This window comes from Saccoglossus kowalevskii, chromosome 20 (assembly GCF_978046115.1).
Source record: "Saccoglossus kowalevskii chromosome 20, keSacKowa6.1, whole genome shotgun sequence".
In the NCBI taxonomy this organism is placed as follows: Eukaryota; Metazoa; Hemichordata; class Enteropneusta; family Harrimaniidae; genus Saccoglossus; species Saccoglossus kowalevskii.
Window position 1 is genome coordinate 19,016,840 of NC_140660.1, and position 18,658 is coordinate 19,035,497.

The following is an 18,658-nucleotide window of genomic DNA, read 5'->3' on the forward strand; positions in this document are numbered from 1 at the left end:
ATGTAAGTTGTTTATACTAAATAACACTACCAAGGCGTGTGAACCAAATGTGCCTAGGTGATGTCACTGACAACACATCACTGTGATCTTTTGTAAAAATATACAACTATAATCGTTCATTATTTATTGGAACCAATTAATTAAATTAATTAATTAACTCAATTAGTTTTCTCTATATCACTAACTTTAAGTTTAACCATTCAATTTGATCGAACATACGCTCGAAGCAACAACTGAAAGTGTCCCTACACTTCTACTTATCGATTGTAATTTTTAAAAGCTTCTTTATCGATAAAAAAATGTATGGCGAAAGAACGAACTACAGGCAGTCTTTCTAGTTTCAACAGTATTGTGGAAAACATGTTGGTTCAGTAGTCGGTAATCGAGCAGCAGATGTCTATTGAAATCCGGTCAGCATGATACGATTATATGAACTATTGTAGAAACTGGCAAACTACGATTTGATTGACAGATCGACTGTGACATGTAGCTATATTTCACTCTAGTTTTTATGATGTAAACTACGAATCTAAAAAAAATGTTTTGATAGAAAGAAATGTTAAGTCTAAAACAATTTATATTCTTGCGTTAGTTGGCGGTTTGTTGAATTGTGTGCCCCCTTGGCTAGTAATAATGAATCGAATGACGCAATCAATCATCGAGGCACAAACTTGTAAGGTATGTAGGGAAATACAGAGAAAGTTAATTGGGAAGACATAACATAATTATAACAGTAAAGTTCAGGGCTGATTTTGGACTTGTACTGGATTGAAAAAGGTAGTTTATTATCCATCAATTGTTTCAGTGATGATTAGTGTACATCCGGGTCATCTTTCGATTAATCACAGTGTTATGAAATAGCGCCCGCATACTAATTTAATACTTTATATATTTTACCAGATCTGTTCATGTACTGACTGGAATATAGGTGTATATCTGGAATACAGATTATAATTCCTATTATGTGAAAAAAAAATTCTGATGAAATAATTTGTTTTAAAAATATCAAAGCTCTACTATGACTACTATGTGATTGACAATCTTTCAATTTATTGTTAATTAAAATTATTTTGTCATTTTATTAAATATTTACGATGCTTTTGGTTTATTTAGTTGCTTTTATTTGATAAGTAAATATATACCCGTGTAAGATTTGTTTTACTAATTGTTTACTGTTGTCGGGTATTATCTACATTATGTAGTTGCCTTTAATTTCTGTTACAATTTCAAATATTATAAAATTGCATCTCGTTGTAATGTAATTAAAAGTATGGTATAAAAATTGTTTGAGACTTAATAGTAATTTAATTATACGTGTGATATATATTTGTTTTTGAAAAGGCGCACTTATTGCTAATGACGACTAATTGAATTTCCAATATTTTCCCGAACATACAATGATTGTTGTGACGTAATTTCGATTGATGAATTGACGGTAAGTAATCACAATATCGATTTCAGCTGTGATTTTTGAAGTTATACCTGTGGTGGCGACATTTAGTTTTCAACAATATGATTTTGGAATGAGCGGCGAAAATCCTATATTCAGTTTAGTATGTTTAATTTGATTGACGAGCTAGGGGCATTTTCGGTTATTTGCATATTTTAAGTCGACAGCGAGCCCAATAATAAATAGTAATATTTCAATAGCAAGCACAAATGGCAATGTTACTGCATCTGAGGGGACAAAAAATACAACACTAACGATAACTTTTAACCGACACACTTATTAATTAACTTATTAATTAATTGACATATTTCATCTAAAACGCGCATACATTACCTCAAAATATACAATGTACCAGAAAAGAACTCGGACGTCTCCAAACTTTATTGTGAATCGTATTTTCTAGACAGACAGCCAATGAAAAATATGACTGTTCAACATACTTAAACATAATAATTTAATTATTAATTATTTTAATAACAAATCTTAGAAGCTCTAGGTTCTTAAATCACGCGTACGATGTTTATGATTAGTAAACCTGTTAGGGAATTATTTCCATATGCAACTGAAAGTAGTAAATAATAATAATACTATACTATAAGTATGATAATATGAATCATTATAACGCCACGAATAAATTAGCATAAATTATCATGAGTTAGACTGGACTATTTGTTTTCATTTTTTCTGAATGGTTCAGTAATGTCGTCTTCACATCCGGTATCACACCATTTAATGATTTTAATTACGATATTGAAATATAATTATGACGTCATGCTCGTCATATCTTTTATGATTGGACGGTAGAGGTCGCTCTCACACACTCACATACATTCACCCTGCCTACGTTAATAACTATGCAGTGTTTTTTTCATACTGGCGGAATTTATTACATAATAGACGTAACATTTTAAAATAAGTGAGAAAAAAATCTATATGTCGTATGATTTCAGATAATTGAGAATACATTTGATGTGTAGGTAATGATAAATGTCGGTTAGCGATACAGAGACTCGGTATTGACTTGAATCTATGAAATAACACACAGACATAACATGTAAACGAGTAAATGTGGACAAGTCCTTGATAAATACGTCTAAACGTTGTAGGCCTCAAGTGAGATGTTATATATTTACCCGATCGTTGACAAAAATATCGAATTATATTTTCCAACTCTATGAACTGGGATAAGAGTAAACAAGCGCCACGTTCTGTAAAATAAAGTATTCTCATATACTGCAAAATAATCCCATAGAATGAGTTTACAAGCGTAGCATAGTTTAGGTAATGATGCAGCTACTCGCCCTCTGTGTCGCTCAGTGAAAATGAATATAAGTGTAGTGCACAGGGTTATTTATTGGATCTTCGATTGTTTTGTTATCTATGAAAAAAACCGCTATATTGTTTATTTCAGTTCATATCCTAAATACACTGTTAACGTCGAGTGTAAGTGTATGTGCTGAATCAGTTTATACGACGCGTGGCTAAACACATTAATGGCGAAGCGATGTGCTGATGTGTAATCAGTTCATTTTATGTTTTTTGTGAAATCAAAAAACACCCGTCAATACCAATACGCCGTAATTCATATTTCCACTAATCACGCCATAAGCCAGTCCCCTTATTTACTGTTGCTATGTCCGATATTGGACGGTGAAGTGTTAACTTTGTTTGTAAACATGGCGGGAATATTAATGACGGCATTCACCAATAGTCTGCATGGTATTCCTGGCAATATACCGATTTCATATTTTCCAAATTGCGAAAAATTATCAAAAGATTCGCAGGAGAAAGCACTGAAATATTTTATGCAGGAATATATCCATGATATAAAAGTAAGTGAAGCGGAAGGGGAGACCAGAGTTGACGCCCGGTGTTGGAAATCAATGACAAAATCGAAACCAGCGCATTATATTGAACTGCAGATTTGTAAAACAACTGGACAACTAATATTCATTGTTCTTGTAAGCTGGGTAAGTGTTTATTTGTTATATCTTTTTTTCTTGGTACAGCCGAAGGCCTGGATTAGCTATCATCGGCGTACTATTTCGGTATTTGCCGCGCCGATCGGCACGATAGATCGTGCGTCAACCGTCAAGTGCACACTCACGGTGTCTGGTATTATTAGAATTTGTGTTTCGCTGTTTTCTATCTCAACATGTTACATCCAGTTATTTAGAAACTCTTGAAATTGTAAATAAGAACTTCCTGAGTGGAGCTTTGGATCATGAAATGCACTGGCAAAATGCGGGTGGTGTGGCAGCAACTTCAACTTGAATGATATAGACAGCATACCCTGGGATGGGTTTGCTTGCGTCAATGTAGAGTAAAACTACTATGAAATCGAAAATAATTTGAAGTAATCACTCGCTGTCTTTGAATATAATTATCAATCAATGTTCAAATACGAAAGTACACAAATGTAAATCTTGAACTGACAAACTGCAATTGTCGTCACTAGAGGGCGTTACTACACGAATCACTGCATTACCCTGTTAAAGTTAACACCACTTATTTAAATTGTTATCCCCTACAAATCAAATTATGGAAGGAACCTTCATAACCTTCTGAATTTTTTATCGTTGAATTAGTATTGCATATTTCCCTAGTTATTATTGTGTATATCTGTTTTTATTTTCAGTTAGAGTGGCCATTGCTCTCATGTGATTGGTGTTCTTAAATCACTGTGAGGATTTAAGCTACACAATCTTACAAGTATATACCAGCAGAACAGAGCTGTACTAGAATTCCACAAAAATGGAATCTTTCAAGAGAACACAAAAAACGCCTTTAAGATTAATCATGTTATAGTAGAAAGACCATCAGAACAGAGGAAAAGATAACCAGTGCTTTGTCAGATTAACACAGATAAAAAGTTAGTCTCTCAAAGTTACTCAAAAGAATAGTTTATGTATTGCTTTTAATCAATACATATTTGAGGTTCTAGACATTTCATGTATACTGGCCATGACACCTTCATACGTTTAGAAAGACTACTGTCATTGTTTTTTTGTTATACCTACCTGTTTGGGTTAAAAGAAATATGCCTATCTATACAATTTTAATCTAACCTCGCTAATAATACACCAGTTCTCATCACGCTTTTCACTCACCGTGTGGAATATTAGCATGACACCATTGCTGCAAATGTACTATGAACAGTGTGTGGAGGAGCATGTTCCTAGACTATGGATGACTATATTTTTATAATACAATATTCTTGGGGTGTTGTCAGGGAATGAAGTACCAATTGCGTACTCTCATATTGGTTTATTTTTTCACCAGACTACCTGAAGTGACAGCAGATGAGATTGATGTACTAAAAACCAGAGGGGCACACTTTTGGAATATATCTTATCATCCAGTACTGCAGTTAATGAAACTGCAAGTGCAGTTAGGATCAATGTTATCTTATCAGGTACTATTGTAATGTAACAATATTTGTGATGTCTAGTAAAAAAAAACATGTCATATCATACCATTCATAACTGTACAATACAGTACATAAAAACAATAACACCAAAGTATTTGCTTCAACCAGGCACCACTAGAGGGCACAATTTATTTGGTTAAATACAAGTACAAATTGTTGGTGATTTTTAACATATATTTACGCAGTTTGCTACATACTTGGACTGTTTTTGTTATTTACAATGCACACACAACACACTGACCAAATGTAAGTATTTGTTTGAACAAAACAGTTGGTATTGTTTGACCAACAATTTTAAAATTCTAACTTTACGTTTGAGTCTTTCTATATGAATTCTGTGTTTTGCAGTATGTTGGGTTATTTGTGTCTCATACACTGACATTTGCTTACTTGATGATACGAATGGTGGTAAGTTTAGTTTTACCCCAGCTTACCCAACTCTTCTTCTATAGTAAAACCTTTGTCTCCCATAACCACATCTCCTTTGTTAATGTACCCTTCAGCTATCAAATCCTTCAGTAAAGTTAAATTGATCCTGCAAATAGTTCTGACACAAATATTACTGACCCTCTAGGGTCACAACCAATCAGTGACTTTAATGTTGTACTGAACTTGTAATCGCCGTAGAGCTGGCTCTGAAGATTTAAAGCACATGTTTTTGTGTTTTTAGTTCAGTGCTATCAATTATTACTAGATTTGTTGGAAAATCCCTCAGTCATATTTTTAATTATAACATCTCTGTGAGGCCAGATACTAATTTGAACAAATTTAGATTACATGTGACCATTCCATGTGTTAAAAGCATCCCCAGGTGACTGCAGTGAAAGTCCAAACCTTACTGCTAAATCATTGAGTCCAAAATTGTCGCAATCGACAAAGACACAAGATAAAGAATTTTTTGAAGACATATTTTTAACATCTCGCCTTTTTGTAGTATAAGAAACTGAGGTACCTTTAGGCACAAGGAATGGCAAAAGAACTAGAAATTGGACATAAGTAATTCCAGTATAGTACTTAAAGAGTCCTTTTACTTTGTTCTGATGTTGATATACACCTTGCACAAATCAAAGTCAATCTTTTCTTCAAGGCTTTTAATCTTCTGCTCTTTCTTTTTTATTTCTAACTCTTGTTTTTCTATGATAATGTTCATGAATTTTGTCATTGTAGTCTGTGTATCTCAGCATATTGGACTAGCAGATCAATTAATGAAACTCCTGCAAAATAAATAAAAAGTTAATGTTTATTGTAGACAAATGACAGAAAGATTATAAAATCTTCACATGGCACTGGATGTAGGCTTACAACACTACCTCACGATGCACCTATTAAACTGTGAGATGAGTTTGTTTGAAGATTATAGCTAATACGATGCATATAAGTTGGAACTGCAGACCAGAAAGCAATCAGAGAGTAATGTGGGCGGCTGGGAAGCAAGATCATGTCGTCTAACAATATCAAATTTTGTCAGAGTTTTAAACAGGAAAGCACTTCCTTCTGACAAATTTCTGAACAGCTTATTTCCCACTAAAAAGTCTGCTCCATCATTAGAATAAGGAAAGCATAATAAATCAAAAGCAACAACTAAATGTCTTGAAGAGCACCCAGACATACACCTACATGAGTGTGGGTTAATTTTTAATGATGAATACAAATTTGCAGGTGCAAGTATGTGATACAGGAAGATGTGGAATTATTGAAATAAAATGTCCCTACAATGCAAGAAATTTACAAATTGCAGAAGCAGTAAACAAAATACTAAATTTTATGTTACATAAATCAGATGATGGGACATTATATTTAAATGGGACAATCAATACTATGCCAAAGTGCAAAACCAGCTTATGATAACAGGCCTGAATTTTGCGATTTTGTGGTTTATACCAAAAATGACAGTCTGTAAGCTGAAAGAATTAAGCCAGACATTTGCTTTCATGGTAGACTTGCTGGAAAGTCTCGGTTCATTTTTCAAACATCTTGCAAAACCATATTTATTACAAAAAATGTCCAGTTTTATGTATATGGGTTGTTTTAATATTAATTTTATAGAATTAACATAAATACAAACACTACGTACGCAACTCTTCAGTTTGACAGCTTTCTTCTCTTATGGTTTTATGTTAACTGTTTTCATTTTCTTTATTCACGGCGAGCATACTGTATGTATGGAAAAAAAGATGAGATTTATAGTGATGCAAACAACAAGAGTGGCAAACTTGAAAAATTAAAACTAGCATTCCCATCCTGTAATTTAGATTTTGTGTGTGTATCCCTACAGTACCCCACTACTCCACCATATACCATTCAGAGACATACTGTAACAGGTTTTACTGTTTACAGTATTTTGTGTTTACATCCGACCATTAGAATGCCTTGTTTTGTGTGTATTTTACTAACAAATATATGATAGGCCTGGGAGAAATAATACAATCTCTCATCAGAAGTAAATATTTAATTTTCAAAGACAAATAATTCATTAAACTGCCAAACAGGTTATGGTTTCAGAGTTACAACAGTGATTATCTAATATAAATTTTCTTCGATGGCTTCAAGTTCAAGTAGATTCACCAGCATGTTTGCTTTTCTTCAGGGGTTGCCTGAGAGGCGTTCAAGAAGAAGGGATTCAAATAAACATATTAATAACGTTAATATAAGGTAAATATTTAAGCCTGTGTGACCTTTTCCTAATGTAGCCATAGGAACGAACACCACGCAATGAGCTCTGACCACAGGGGCTCGGCCGAAGCAGAATGACACATCTCTATAACAAGTTATTGGTGAATGCCACGACGTTCACCTGACGCAAAACGACACATTATTATTTAAACTAGGCACCGAGCCTCAGTGGCTCAGACAACCTTCGTCAATATTTAGCAAGTATTTTCTTCAAATTATTTTGAAATCTGGTCTCAGTTTGCCAAACTGTTTGTTGTTGTTGGTGTTTGTTACAACTCCTGTCATGACAAAATGACATAACGCTAAATGTTGTACGCTAATTTACACCGAAAAAATATGGTTTTCAACAAGAAACTTGCTTATAATTTATTTAAGAGAACAAGTAAAAAACTCACCTTTGAACATACAAATTTATGTCTGTCAATATTGTTCACATTAAGCTTGCATGTGGTCGTCCGCACGATTTGATCCATTTAAAAGCATTTTTCGTATTGGGTTTTAGCTTAGGAAATGGTACGAAAACAATGCCTGAATCCTTTACAATGTACCTGTCGTTAGATTTACATTTTCCCCAATAACACCTCTTGATCATTCTGAATATTCAGGCAAAAACTGCACGTTCGTAGAAGTACACATTTCCGGGGTACTGGAAAGTTGAACAGGCAAACTAATCATCGAGAGTAATCTCTCTGGACCATCGAAATCATGTTTCAAACACTTCCTAAGCAATTTTAAAAATCTATAAAATAGTGTAGGAAATGCTGCCAATGGGCCAGTAAGGAGTTAAATAATCATTTGTTGCGCGATATTGAGATTGAGTGGATGTTTTTTACTGATCAACATCGAGAGGGCGCTCGTTTATTTCTTTTGTTGAACTGTTGAACAAATCGAACTGTAAGGGCGCTGTTTCAAGACATTGTTGAGATTTCGTTTCAGTCATATGGAAGACAGCGGATTTTCGATGACGGGTAACTAAATAATTAATTATAGTTTATTTGTAAAAACTTTTTTTAACTTTTAGCTACAGAACCAGCAATACACAGCATGAACATTTGTCTAGCCTGAAGCATAAATTTGGTTTTATAACCAGGCGCTTACTAGCAACTATACAACTACTTTGCTCAATATGTGAGAGATGATTATAGAACGATATTAATAATACGAATAATATCTTGCTCGTTTGCACTCATCTTCCCATCTACTGGTGACAGTGCTAGCTAACTGTACATATCTGTTAGCGCATTGACATGAGCTCCTCAAAGAACACGTTTTTTGCTTCAAATAGTAAATGAATGCTACTTTTCTACTACCTTTTTTGTGAATACTTGCAACCACAGGAATCGACTCGTAACACTTAATGAAACGATAGAAAATGCAGATTATATTTTGGTATTTATAAAACACGAAGTAATACTTGGTTATCGTCACATGTGGTGTCAGCACAATTAGTTTTTTTTCATCCAATGAAATAAAGAAATACACACTCGTCATGCAAGTCATTATGAATAATTATTTAATCATTATACACGTTTTCTGTAAGCACACTGTCTTTGCTAATGACGTGGAATGTTGTGACAAAATTGTCACTCTTTTGGTGTTATATTGAATAATAAAGTGTGTACGTAGTTTATAGTACTGTAAAAGCAATATGAAGTGGGCAATTGTCAGTGGGAAGATGGGAAAGGTGCAAGGACATATAAACTGTGGCCTGTGAGTGGTGAACCGACGTAACGCATGGTGCATTGAGATCAGTTTGAGTGAAAGACTGTCAAGTTCGATATTGGAAAATTGGTAGTGAAGCCGAAGTGTCGTACTGTGCAAGTGAACAATTGAACTTATTGAATATTATAATAGTCTGAACTTGTTATTGTATGACGTGTTCATGAGGTCTATCTGGATGTAATACAAACTTAATTGTATGCCTTTTCATCAAATTGTGACAAGTATTGAAAGCTTGTAGTTAATAGTAGCTTGCCCTCTTGCAGGACAGGATATGTGATTCCCAGCACTGGAGCATATATAACGTTAGATTTATTCAACACAAACAAATGCGGACACAAGTTGAGAGGAGCACAAATGAATTCAAAATGTTGCATTGACGAGAGCAATGAAAGGGATTACTTCCCAATAATAGGGAAATTAATGTGACATTTATTCTGCTTTCTAGAGAAATAACAGACTGGATGATCAACACCATTTTGGTCTTGCATAAATATATCACCTGCGTCGATCACCAACTCAAAAAGTTTTATGAAAGTCTGGTAGCCGAGAGTTGGTCATACCAAATGGGCTAATACAAATCATCAGGTGTAACAAATGCAAACATTTTCTTATCTCTATCAGTTAACGGAACCTGCAACAAGTCAATTTTGGTAAGAAACTTACTATGACGTCTTCTATAAATGGGGTAGTTTAGACGTGGGATAGAAAAACATTCTTTTTTGTGACGTCACTGTCCCTCTTAAAATCTGTACATAATCTAACAGAGCCAACAAGCGTTTCTACAAGTAAACCAACTTCATTATTTCATTTCAAGCATATAATCAACCTCTTGTCTTATTCTGTTAGACAAACTCTATGGGTGGCTTGTTTAATAGATCATGTTCTCTTGACTACTATAACATCATATTTAAGCAATGATGATAAATAAATCTCTTCAATCTGTTGTTTTACATTCTTATTGCAAATGTTTAGTATCTAAGTCAGCAACTATATAAGAAATATTAAACTTGATAAGATACTCTTGCTTGTGCAAGGCGGCCGTGAACAGTAGTCACCCAACTTCAGGCCCGTGACATGCATTGTAACTTAGTTTAGTATAAAAGAGTTATCGACTTCTAATGGGTTTCCCAGACCACCCTGACCAGCATAACATTCTGTTTCTTAGTTATTACAGCATATTAATTGACACAGTCGCTCCGACTTTCTTCGATTTTGGGTGCTAATTAATTTTGCTGAGAAGCCGATATGGGCCAAGAAACTTGGCATCTAGAGCAGAACACACGACTGGCAATAAATCCAACATCTTTTCTCCAACATTGAATAAACGTTTAGTAGTTTTCTTATCGTTATGTAGTTTTGTTGTGATATTCTATTTTTTCTGTGATAGTAATGTGTTGTGATAGTGCCAAGTTAGCTAACGAGGCTTGCCTAGCTATGGAATCAGTATAAACAGCCTTTATTGTCATTGCTAATCAATATTCCTTTGCGGCCATGAACACCAGTTAGTCAGTTGACACCATGCTTCAGACATGTGCCGTGCTAGCGTCAGCTCTAGTGCAGTACACATGTCGACGTGGCAGTTCTCACATGTTTCAAGATGATACATGTTCAATACATCACGTAGGACTGATAGAAACAAGACAGTCTGCAGTGATTCTACGCCGTAAATTCAGCATTATTTGGAGACCGTTTTTCACAAGAAAGTGTATTTTTCTGATCTACACATATTTTGTAGCGTTGCATTATGGTAAATTTCTTGTATTCCTTGGGACTTCGTCGTTTGAAGCTATCGAACTGTTTCGTTGTCAAATAAAATCTCATTGGTATTTTGGATCTAGGTAGGGTAGGAAATTTCGAGCTGGGCTATTATTATCATTGTAATGTATCTTGCAGACCGATGTGTAATTTGTAATACCCCTATTAAATTTGTATTATATATTTAACATATTCTTGTTGTGTGCCTATGTTTCACCTTCAGTGTTACGTTCCTGAGTGCGGGATATTGGCGACCAGGATTGCGTGTTCCCTTACGCTCATCAATGTAAGTGTTTAACTCTAAGCTAATCATATTTACCAACAATTTTTATAGAAAAAGGCCAACAATCAAACAGTTCATTCTCACGTGCATACTCAACTTATGTTGAAGCTACAAAACGTCAAACAATAAGCTTCTTTCACCACCTCATAAGCTTTCAACACCTTTTTACATATTCATAATCATAACTAGTGTTAGTGTAGCTATTATTTTTGGGACTCTACCGAAAATGCTCCATGGAGCAATGTTGTCCAAAATTGGGGTGGTCATTTCAAATTTCTGAATATTTTTTGTTGTTGAAAATATATAGCAACCGCCTTCTCTTGGAAGGAGCTCGAGGGGAGGCAGAAAAAATAATTCTGCCAAGACCATAAGTATTTCAATTTTGGTCAACATTTACTCTTGGGATACAATTTTGGGCAACTCCCCAGTCAGAACGTCATCATCCATCAAGGTTTTGAAAAATTTCACACTCGGGCATCTGTCTTGTCCCACACCAAAATCGTTCATTCTGCTGCAAATTCACAGCAATATTTTCCTTCTCCTACGTATGCTGTATACATTTTCCAGCTTATTCGCTGGGACTTGCAGTGTATGCCGATTTTGTGAGCAATATTGTCTTCGTTCATCAAAGCTATGAATCAAGGTTGTCAAGAAACAAGTAGATTTAACATTCGCAAAGTCACTTTGCCAGATAAAAAAACATTTTAATATAACCCACAATGATAAATGAACGAAACGTGTTGAACTCGTTTGCTGCTTTACGGAGAAAGAATATTGAATGATCAGTGGATTTTTGTGATATGATTATATTTACTTTTTATTGAACTAATCTCGTTAAGCAATAGATAAAATAAAACATATCTACTAATTTCCCCCCAAAACACCATCATAAAATGCTAACGAATATGGATCTCTAAAACTAACAAGGCTGTTACGACGCCCGTCTTTTCGTCAGTTGTTGGCTTCCTTAGTCTCATCTATAACACGAACAAATACATTGAATTAGCTTTATACATTTGAGAATACTGAGACAAGAATTACCATTGTAACATCTCATAGTATTTGGGTCTAAGCTCGAAGACAAAGATTTCGTAATCAATAAGATGGCGTAGTAGCCATTATGGTGTTTTATAGGATCAACTGATCTCGCCGTATGATTTTGGTGGGGAGGGGTATAAATGCATCTCCAAATTTCAGACTAATCGGACCAATAGAATAACATGTAAAATATCAAAATGATTAGTTAAAGCTCTGATGGGAAACAAATGCAGAAATTGTCGACAATTTTCCCAAAAGACTTCTAATATTATATTATATTATATTATATTATTTTTTTTATAATTTTTATAATTGTTATTGTTATTGTTATTGTTGTTGGCAATTGAATCGATCAATTAAAGCAATCATGAGAACCATATATCCTAAAATAATGTCACTTTTGTCAGAAATCATTTTATGTATTTTGTTTCTACATGCGCAATATGGAGTTGATTGTTTATGGGGAAGGGAATAGTTATTTTTCTGTTCTGAGATTTAACCTTTTCACTACCAGACTTTCTCATCCAAATGTGTTCTTCTATTCTTCAATATTTTATTTTAGAGCCAACAGACACAATTTGAGTCAATTTTCGGTTTATTTTTGTTCCAATCTTCTGAAGGAAATTGCCAACTATAAACAAGACAAACTTGTTAATTTGTGACGAAAACAGGGATCTGGTGGTAAAAAGGTTAAGTTGAAAAATGAAACATACTATATGACAAATGTGGTTTTGGTTTGAAATAATTTCCTGAGATGCTAAAATCTCAAATACAGATCAATATGCGCATTGTCTCTGAAGCAAATAGACTTTAAAGCGGTGATTGCTGGTTCACGGGAAAGAACCATAACACCAAAAATGGTTGTAATTTATGTCCAAAAAATTCGCTCGTCTACACCTTAAAAAATATATCCAGAAAATGAGAACAATACACGTTTTAAAATAATATCTTCCGATTGCTATTTTAAAGTAGGCATTTTCACAAAATAGTTAACGAAACAATTACAAAAAAGTATGCAATAATAAGAGAGGCCTAGTCGTTTGTTATAAGACATTTTACTGATGTACAGGAAAATACAACTTACTTTTTGTAAGTTACTTTCCAGCTTTCACCAAATTCAATAGCGTTTTTGGTAATACTGCCATCAGGTTTCTGAAAGTCATTGCGGGGATCATCATCTGCATTACCCATCAGACCGCATAGCTTTCCGCTGTAAAAAGTGCCAGAGTAGGATACATCTAATGCGTGCTTTCTCAGAGTCCATCTAAGAAAGAATGTCGTGTCCTTTGAAGTGAACTGCAGTTTAATATCCTCCTCTTCTTCCTGGACTGTTATAACTTTTGCGTCAGTCACCTGTCCATCTGTACGTCCCTGTTGAATGAATAATTGTTTATCATCTTGTTATGATCACTGAATTAAAATACAATTCTGATTGCATTATTACAATACTACACACTGACAACTTACTGTAGTAACATCACGTCCATCAATAATTGCGTATTGATTTCCAACAGTTACGTTGACTGCAATAGTTCGCGTCTTGATATTGTCTGGTGTACTATCTTCTCTTGGTTCAAATTTGGTTGTGATTTCAAAACGAGGGTTGTCGTTGCAGTCCTTGAAAAGATAGTACCAGCCTATTCCTTGGAAATTATAAGTACGTTCATCGAATGTCCTCATATGAGGCTCACCAACGGGTCCATGCTCTAATAAAAACATTGATGCACGTTTTATGAACATATGACAATTGAAAATGAGAAATAAGATGTTATTTTCAGTCAAATGATCAACCATATAGAGATAATGTTTTATTTGGCATGGGTTACGACCAACACACTCGAGTGTAGAGCAATATTATGTGGAGATTGATTTATAAACCATACTCACGCTCGCAAATTGCATGGGCTCGTACCAAGGTGCAATTAACGTCATTCCAATTGCCCGCTAATTTCCTGTCAAATATTAGATCATTATATATTATATAAAGAAATATATTTTTCAGCCTTCTTCATATAACGACTGCTCGTGTTTTACTACCTTTACTTACCAGACCTCAACACAGTTTTCCTCTCCGTATTCATTATTTGGCTCGTTTGTATCCCAGTTGTTGTAGGTAATTGGGTGGTCATCTGAGCAGTAAGTGAAATCCCCTTCATGGTTCTCATCGCTTACACCAATCCAATAAAAACCTAATAAAATAAAAATAAAATAAGACAAGGTAAAACAATTACTATTATACAAATACATATTTACAAAGTTGTAATTACTTTCCATTGATTCATATAAAAACGTTAGTATAGGGCTTCCAAAAATTACGATAGATCTAAGTCTGCGAATATACCTGCCACATATAATTTCATTATCTCGTCCATTTGGAACTGAGTTCTGGGTTGTGCGAGTTGCCATCCGTTTGCTTCACATGCAGCTTTTGCCTCGTACCAGTCCATTGGTCCCTCTATAACGTGGTACTGTTCGATAACTAGTGATACACAATGTGAATATTTTGATAGTATTCATATTTATTTTAGTAATACAACTGTCTTTATACAAATTAGCAAAGTAAAATTGATTATATCATTATTCATTTGAAATCTTCATTGTAGTATATATACAGACAACAATATAATTCAGAGTGATAGATATTGTGTTATACCTACAGATATATAATCTCACGCGAATATATTCCAAATTTTCTCTAAAACCGATAAGGTAGTAATTTTCAAATGTTCAAATTGAAGCGACTGAAATGGGTGTCATTTTTTAAAGACCAAAACACAACAGCTTAAACAGAACAATTGAAATCTTTGTATTCTCCAACACCGTGAACACATTTGCATTTGTATAACTTGATGGAATAGATTGTCAAATACGTTTATAATAATAGATATACATACTAGGGCTGCGCTTCTCGACCAATTTCTGGAAAAGAAAAAAGAAGTATTTTCATCGCCTGTCAACCATCTCGGTGAATACAAAGGCCGATAACTTTCAAAAAATGTACTTTAGAACAGTTGTTGAGATTCTACAACATATATACGTTTGATTGCTCAGGACTACTTCAAAGTCGCGCAGAGCCAATAGAAATACACGCTAGAGTGGTGCGCGTCTTAGCAACGTAGATTGTTCTGTGACGTAGCTCCGCCTCTAGGGATTGGGACGATAGCTGGTAATCTAAAACAGACGAGCCTCGGTTTGCAAAGGACCATTTTAACACTGTATTGTTTTGAATTGTCCTCGTTATTCAATCTGCTTTTTCCTTTTGATGATGCAAAGACTTGGTTAACGTCCATCAAACAGAACTTTCAGTCACTTTTGGAAACATATTTACCTGAACTTCAGATAGGAAATTGTTAAAACGTGTGTTTGATATGAGCAATAGTGTGATGTAACTCAACGAGAACATTGTAATGAAAAATTATGTTCGTATAAAAAGCCCATTATAATTTAATTCCTTAAAGTGTTGTTATATATTCTAACAGAAAGTATGCATATAGTCGCACAGTCATGATACATGTATTATAATCACTTTTATATTTTTGAATTCAATTTCATTTTATAATTGTGTATCCCCACATATGCTATTTTATTCTCAAGCTAATCATGAACTTTATAAATAGATTGCGTACTAATTGTATTTAGTAGTGGCAACTTTGAAAAGCTTTAAACGTGAGACACATCCCTGGTAATCACGTCATTATGAACGGCTGCAGCGATTGGCTAATCGCATGTTTACTCTGCCACTCCTTAGAAATTTATTGTAGAGTTTTAAAATTATGTAAACAAAGGAGGAAAAAGAGAGGAAGTGGGCAGCGAGGCGTGACCTCAGTAGACGGTTTGGATGACTGAAGCTGGACTCTCTGTAAGGAAAGTGTTGTCAGCCAAGCGAGGCGAAGTTCTCTGAACACAATGTTAGTGTTCACAACAATATACACAATGAGTGGTACATTAATATGAGAGTAAACCTACCTCGTGTGGGACTGCTAGAGTCAAACTGGTAACCACAAGGATCAATAATAAACGTAACATCGTGGCTGTATTTCGTACAATACTCTTCAACGGGAAATGTTGTGCAGAGACTTCAGACAAACACTCATGCAACTGATAGATTTGATCCGCTCGTTCGATTTTAACGATTATTTTTTGCTGACACGCGTGTGTGTACAATCCCTACATTTGGAAGCATTTTTATTGGCCAAATAAACTATTGAACACGCAACTGAATTATGTTGCGCATGCTCATTTACATTCTTTACGTAGCGACAGTTGGCAACTGTGCAAACTGCACATAGCTGAGAAATACACTAAATAATGCCACGTGTAACGTACGCTACTGAGGAAAAAAAGCTAATACGTATGTCACAATGTCTAGAGAGAAATAAGAAATACATTGACATAAAAGTGAGTCAAGTATCATTTTCATTTTTTCCAACTGAGACGATTTAAATCAGTTTCTTCATTGGTTGGTTGTTCAAATTAGTTTTAAGGATTTTTTGTAATATATTGCCGACAATACACCACCAATTTACGTTTTGACTCAACACTCATCATTATATGCCATTGGTTTACTGTTCTGACAATACACATCTCAAAGTACACGCAGAAAATAATATTATATTTATTTTTAACTTCGAACTCAAAACTGAAAATCAAAATGGAGACGTTTCTACACCACCACCCCCATGTTACAACATCCCAGTATAAGAAACATTCATTTAAAAAAAATACGTCCGATGACGTCATATGTAACACCAAATCGCAGTCCCAAGGTTGTAAACAAAATATCCTACAGCATGATATATTGTGTTGTGTTCAACGACGTTGTCAGGCTAAATTACATATGTTGCATTATCTGCAGCATAAGCCGAGAAGTCGAATTATTTTTCTGAAGATTGTCGTGTGTCTATCCTAGTTTTTCTGAAATTATAATCATTATTATCATTATTCTTTATTAGTATTATTAATTCAACACTTGAGCTCTATCTTGAACAAAACAACATTAACAATGTATGGCTTTGGTTAAAGGAGTGCAAGCACAGACAACATTGCATTCGCCGCCATGCTATTTGCTTCTGATCATATGATTATTTTCCATGTTAATGTTTTCAAAAACCCATACATCTACAATGGGCGATGGTGAATGTACAGGTTTATTATTTGTGGGATATTGCTGAAAATGCGGTTTTAAATCAATCTTTTTGTGAAGAATCGCAACTAAAAACTGATTCCTTCATTCATATCATATTATTTTTTTTACTTCCTTACTCACTCACAATACTGAGACATTTTTCATTTTAGTAAGTTTTAGAAAGTATGTTTTGGCCATGATTCTGTACTTGAAGGATTATGCAACAGAAATATTCACAATACTTCCCTTGTTTCAATTTATTCTGACTATTCACACATTTTAGTTGTCTTCCTGCACTAGGTTGAAGCATATTAGTGCACCAACAGATGTTCATAAAATAGTTCTTCAAGTTTGAATATTTCAAAGATTGTAGGACACGAGTAATTTCACAAATTAATAGGCTTGCAGTCAGTTGTCAGACTTCACACATTGTAGAGATATTAGGTTCTCAATCTCAGGTATTCGATTTGAATAAAATCGGGTTATAGTAATCTGTCTAGTAAACGTTTTACCCGTTTTTAAAGATAGCTTCACTAAATCATGTAATGTTGACATCATCATTGTTTCGAGCTTTTCATAGTTGATCCAATAAGTTAAATGTTCTGATCCTAATTCATAATTAGCGTCACTTTAAAAATCACTGTCATGACCAACGCCACCTTAATCTGGCATGACATCAGCGGCGATTCTATTTTCTATTTTGTTATCGATTATCTTTTCGACACTCACTTAAGGCATCGACAAACGAATCAAGAATTAACGAAAAAACACTATAGTAAGCACCCAGTCTATTTTGAGTAATACAGTTTACAGAAACAAGATAATAATAATTATAATAATAATAATAATAATGAACTGCATGTAAAATAAAGCAAAAAACGATTAAATGAAAAAATAATTAAGATCAGAGCAGCATAACTTAATTTACAAAACAAGGAAATGTCAAATGCAACTCAAATACAACAAACTCTTTAATATAACAAAAGAAAATTATTACTAATTTAGCAAACAATTGAAAATATTTGTTGAAATGAAGGCAAGGTGAATTAAAATTAACCTATTGACTGATAAATAAATAAATAAATTAACTAATTAAGCATAGGAAATAGCCTGTGGGGAAAAGTTGTAGCTCACACTGACGTTGTTAGAACAAACTGACTTCTTTCATTTCACCACATTTTG

At 34.2% G+C, this 18,658-nt stretch overlaps 1 protein-coding gene and 1 pseudogene across 1 annotated transcript; both read right to left on the minus strand.

Annotated features, from left to right (window-relative positions):
* Positions 1–5,069: 5,069 nt before the first annotated feature.
* On the minus strand, positions 5,070–8,145 carry LOC144361790 (uncharacterized; annotated as a pseudogene).
* Positions 8,146–12,103: 3,958 nt separating this feature from the next.
* LOC102802641 (alpha-tectorin-like) lies at positions 12,104–16,480 on the minus strand. Its single transcript, XM_006822965.2, has 8 exons — positions 16,318–16,480; positions 15,246–15,270; positions 14,693–14,830; positions 14,399–14,540; positions 14,239–14,303; positions 13,819–14,057; positions 13,436–13,722; positions 12,104–12,290 (listed from the first exon to the last, which is right to left on the minus strand). Exons 1-8 carry the CDS (start codon positions 16,375–16,377, stop codon positions 12,287–12,289), a joined length of 960 nt encoding a protein of 319 aa, XP_006823028.1. The 5' UTR covers positions 16,378–16,480; the 3' UTR covers positions 12,104–12,286.
* Between the last annotated feature and the right edge of the window lie 2,178 nt (positions 16,481–18,658).

What these genes read in the sequence shown, in the direction of transcription:
- LOC102802641 (XM_006822965.2), bottom strand. Translation starts at nt 16,377, where the DNA reads ATGTTACGTTTATTATTGATCCTTGTGGTTACCAGTTTGACTCTAGCA. An exon ending in CTCTAGCAGTCCCACACGAG is followed by an intron (nt 15,271 to 16,317) that starts GTAGGTTTACTC and finishes TTTCTTTTCCAG; the next exon opens with AAATTGGTCGAGAAGCGCAG. An exon ending in ATGGACGTGATGTTACTACA is followed by an intron (nt 13,723 to 13,818) that starts GTAAGTTGTCAG and finishes TTCATTCAACAG; the next exon opens with GGACGTACAGATGGACAGGT.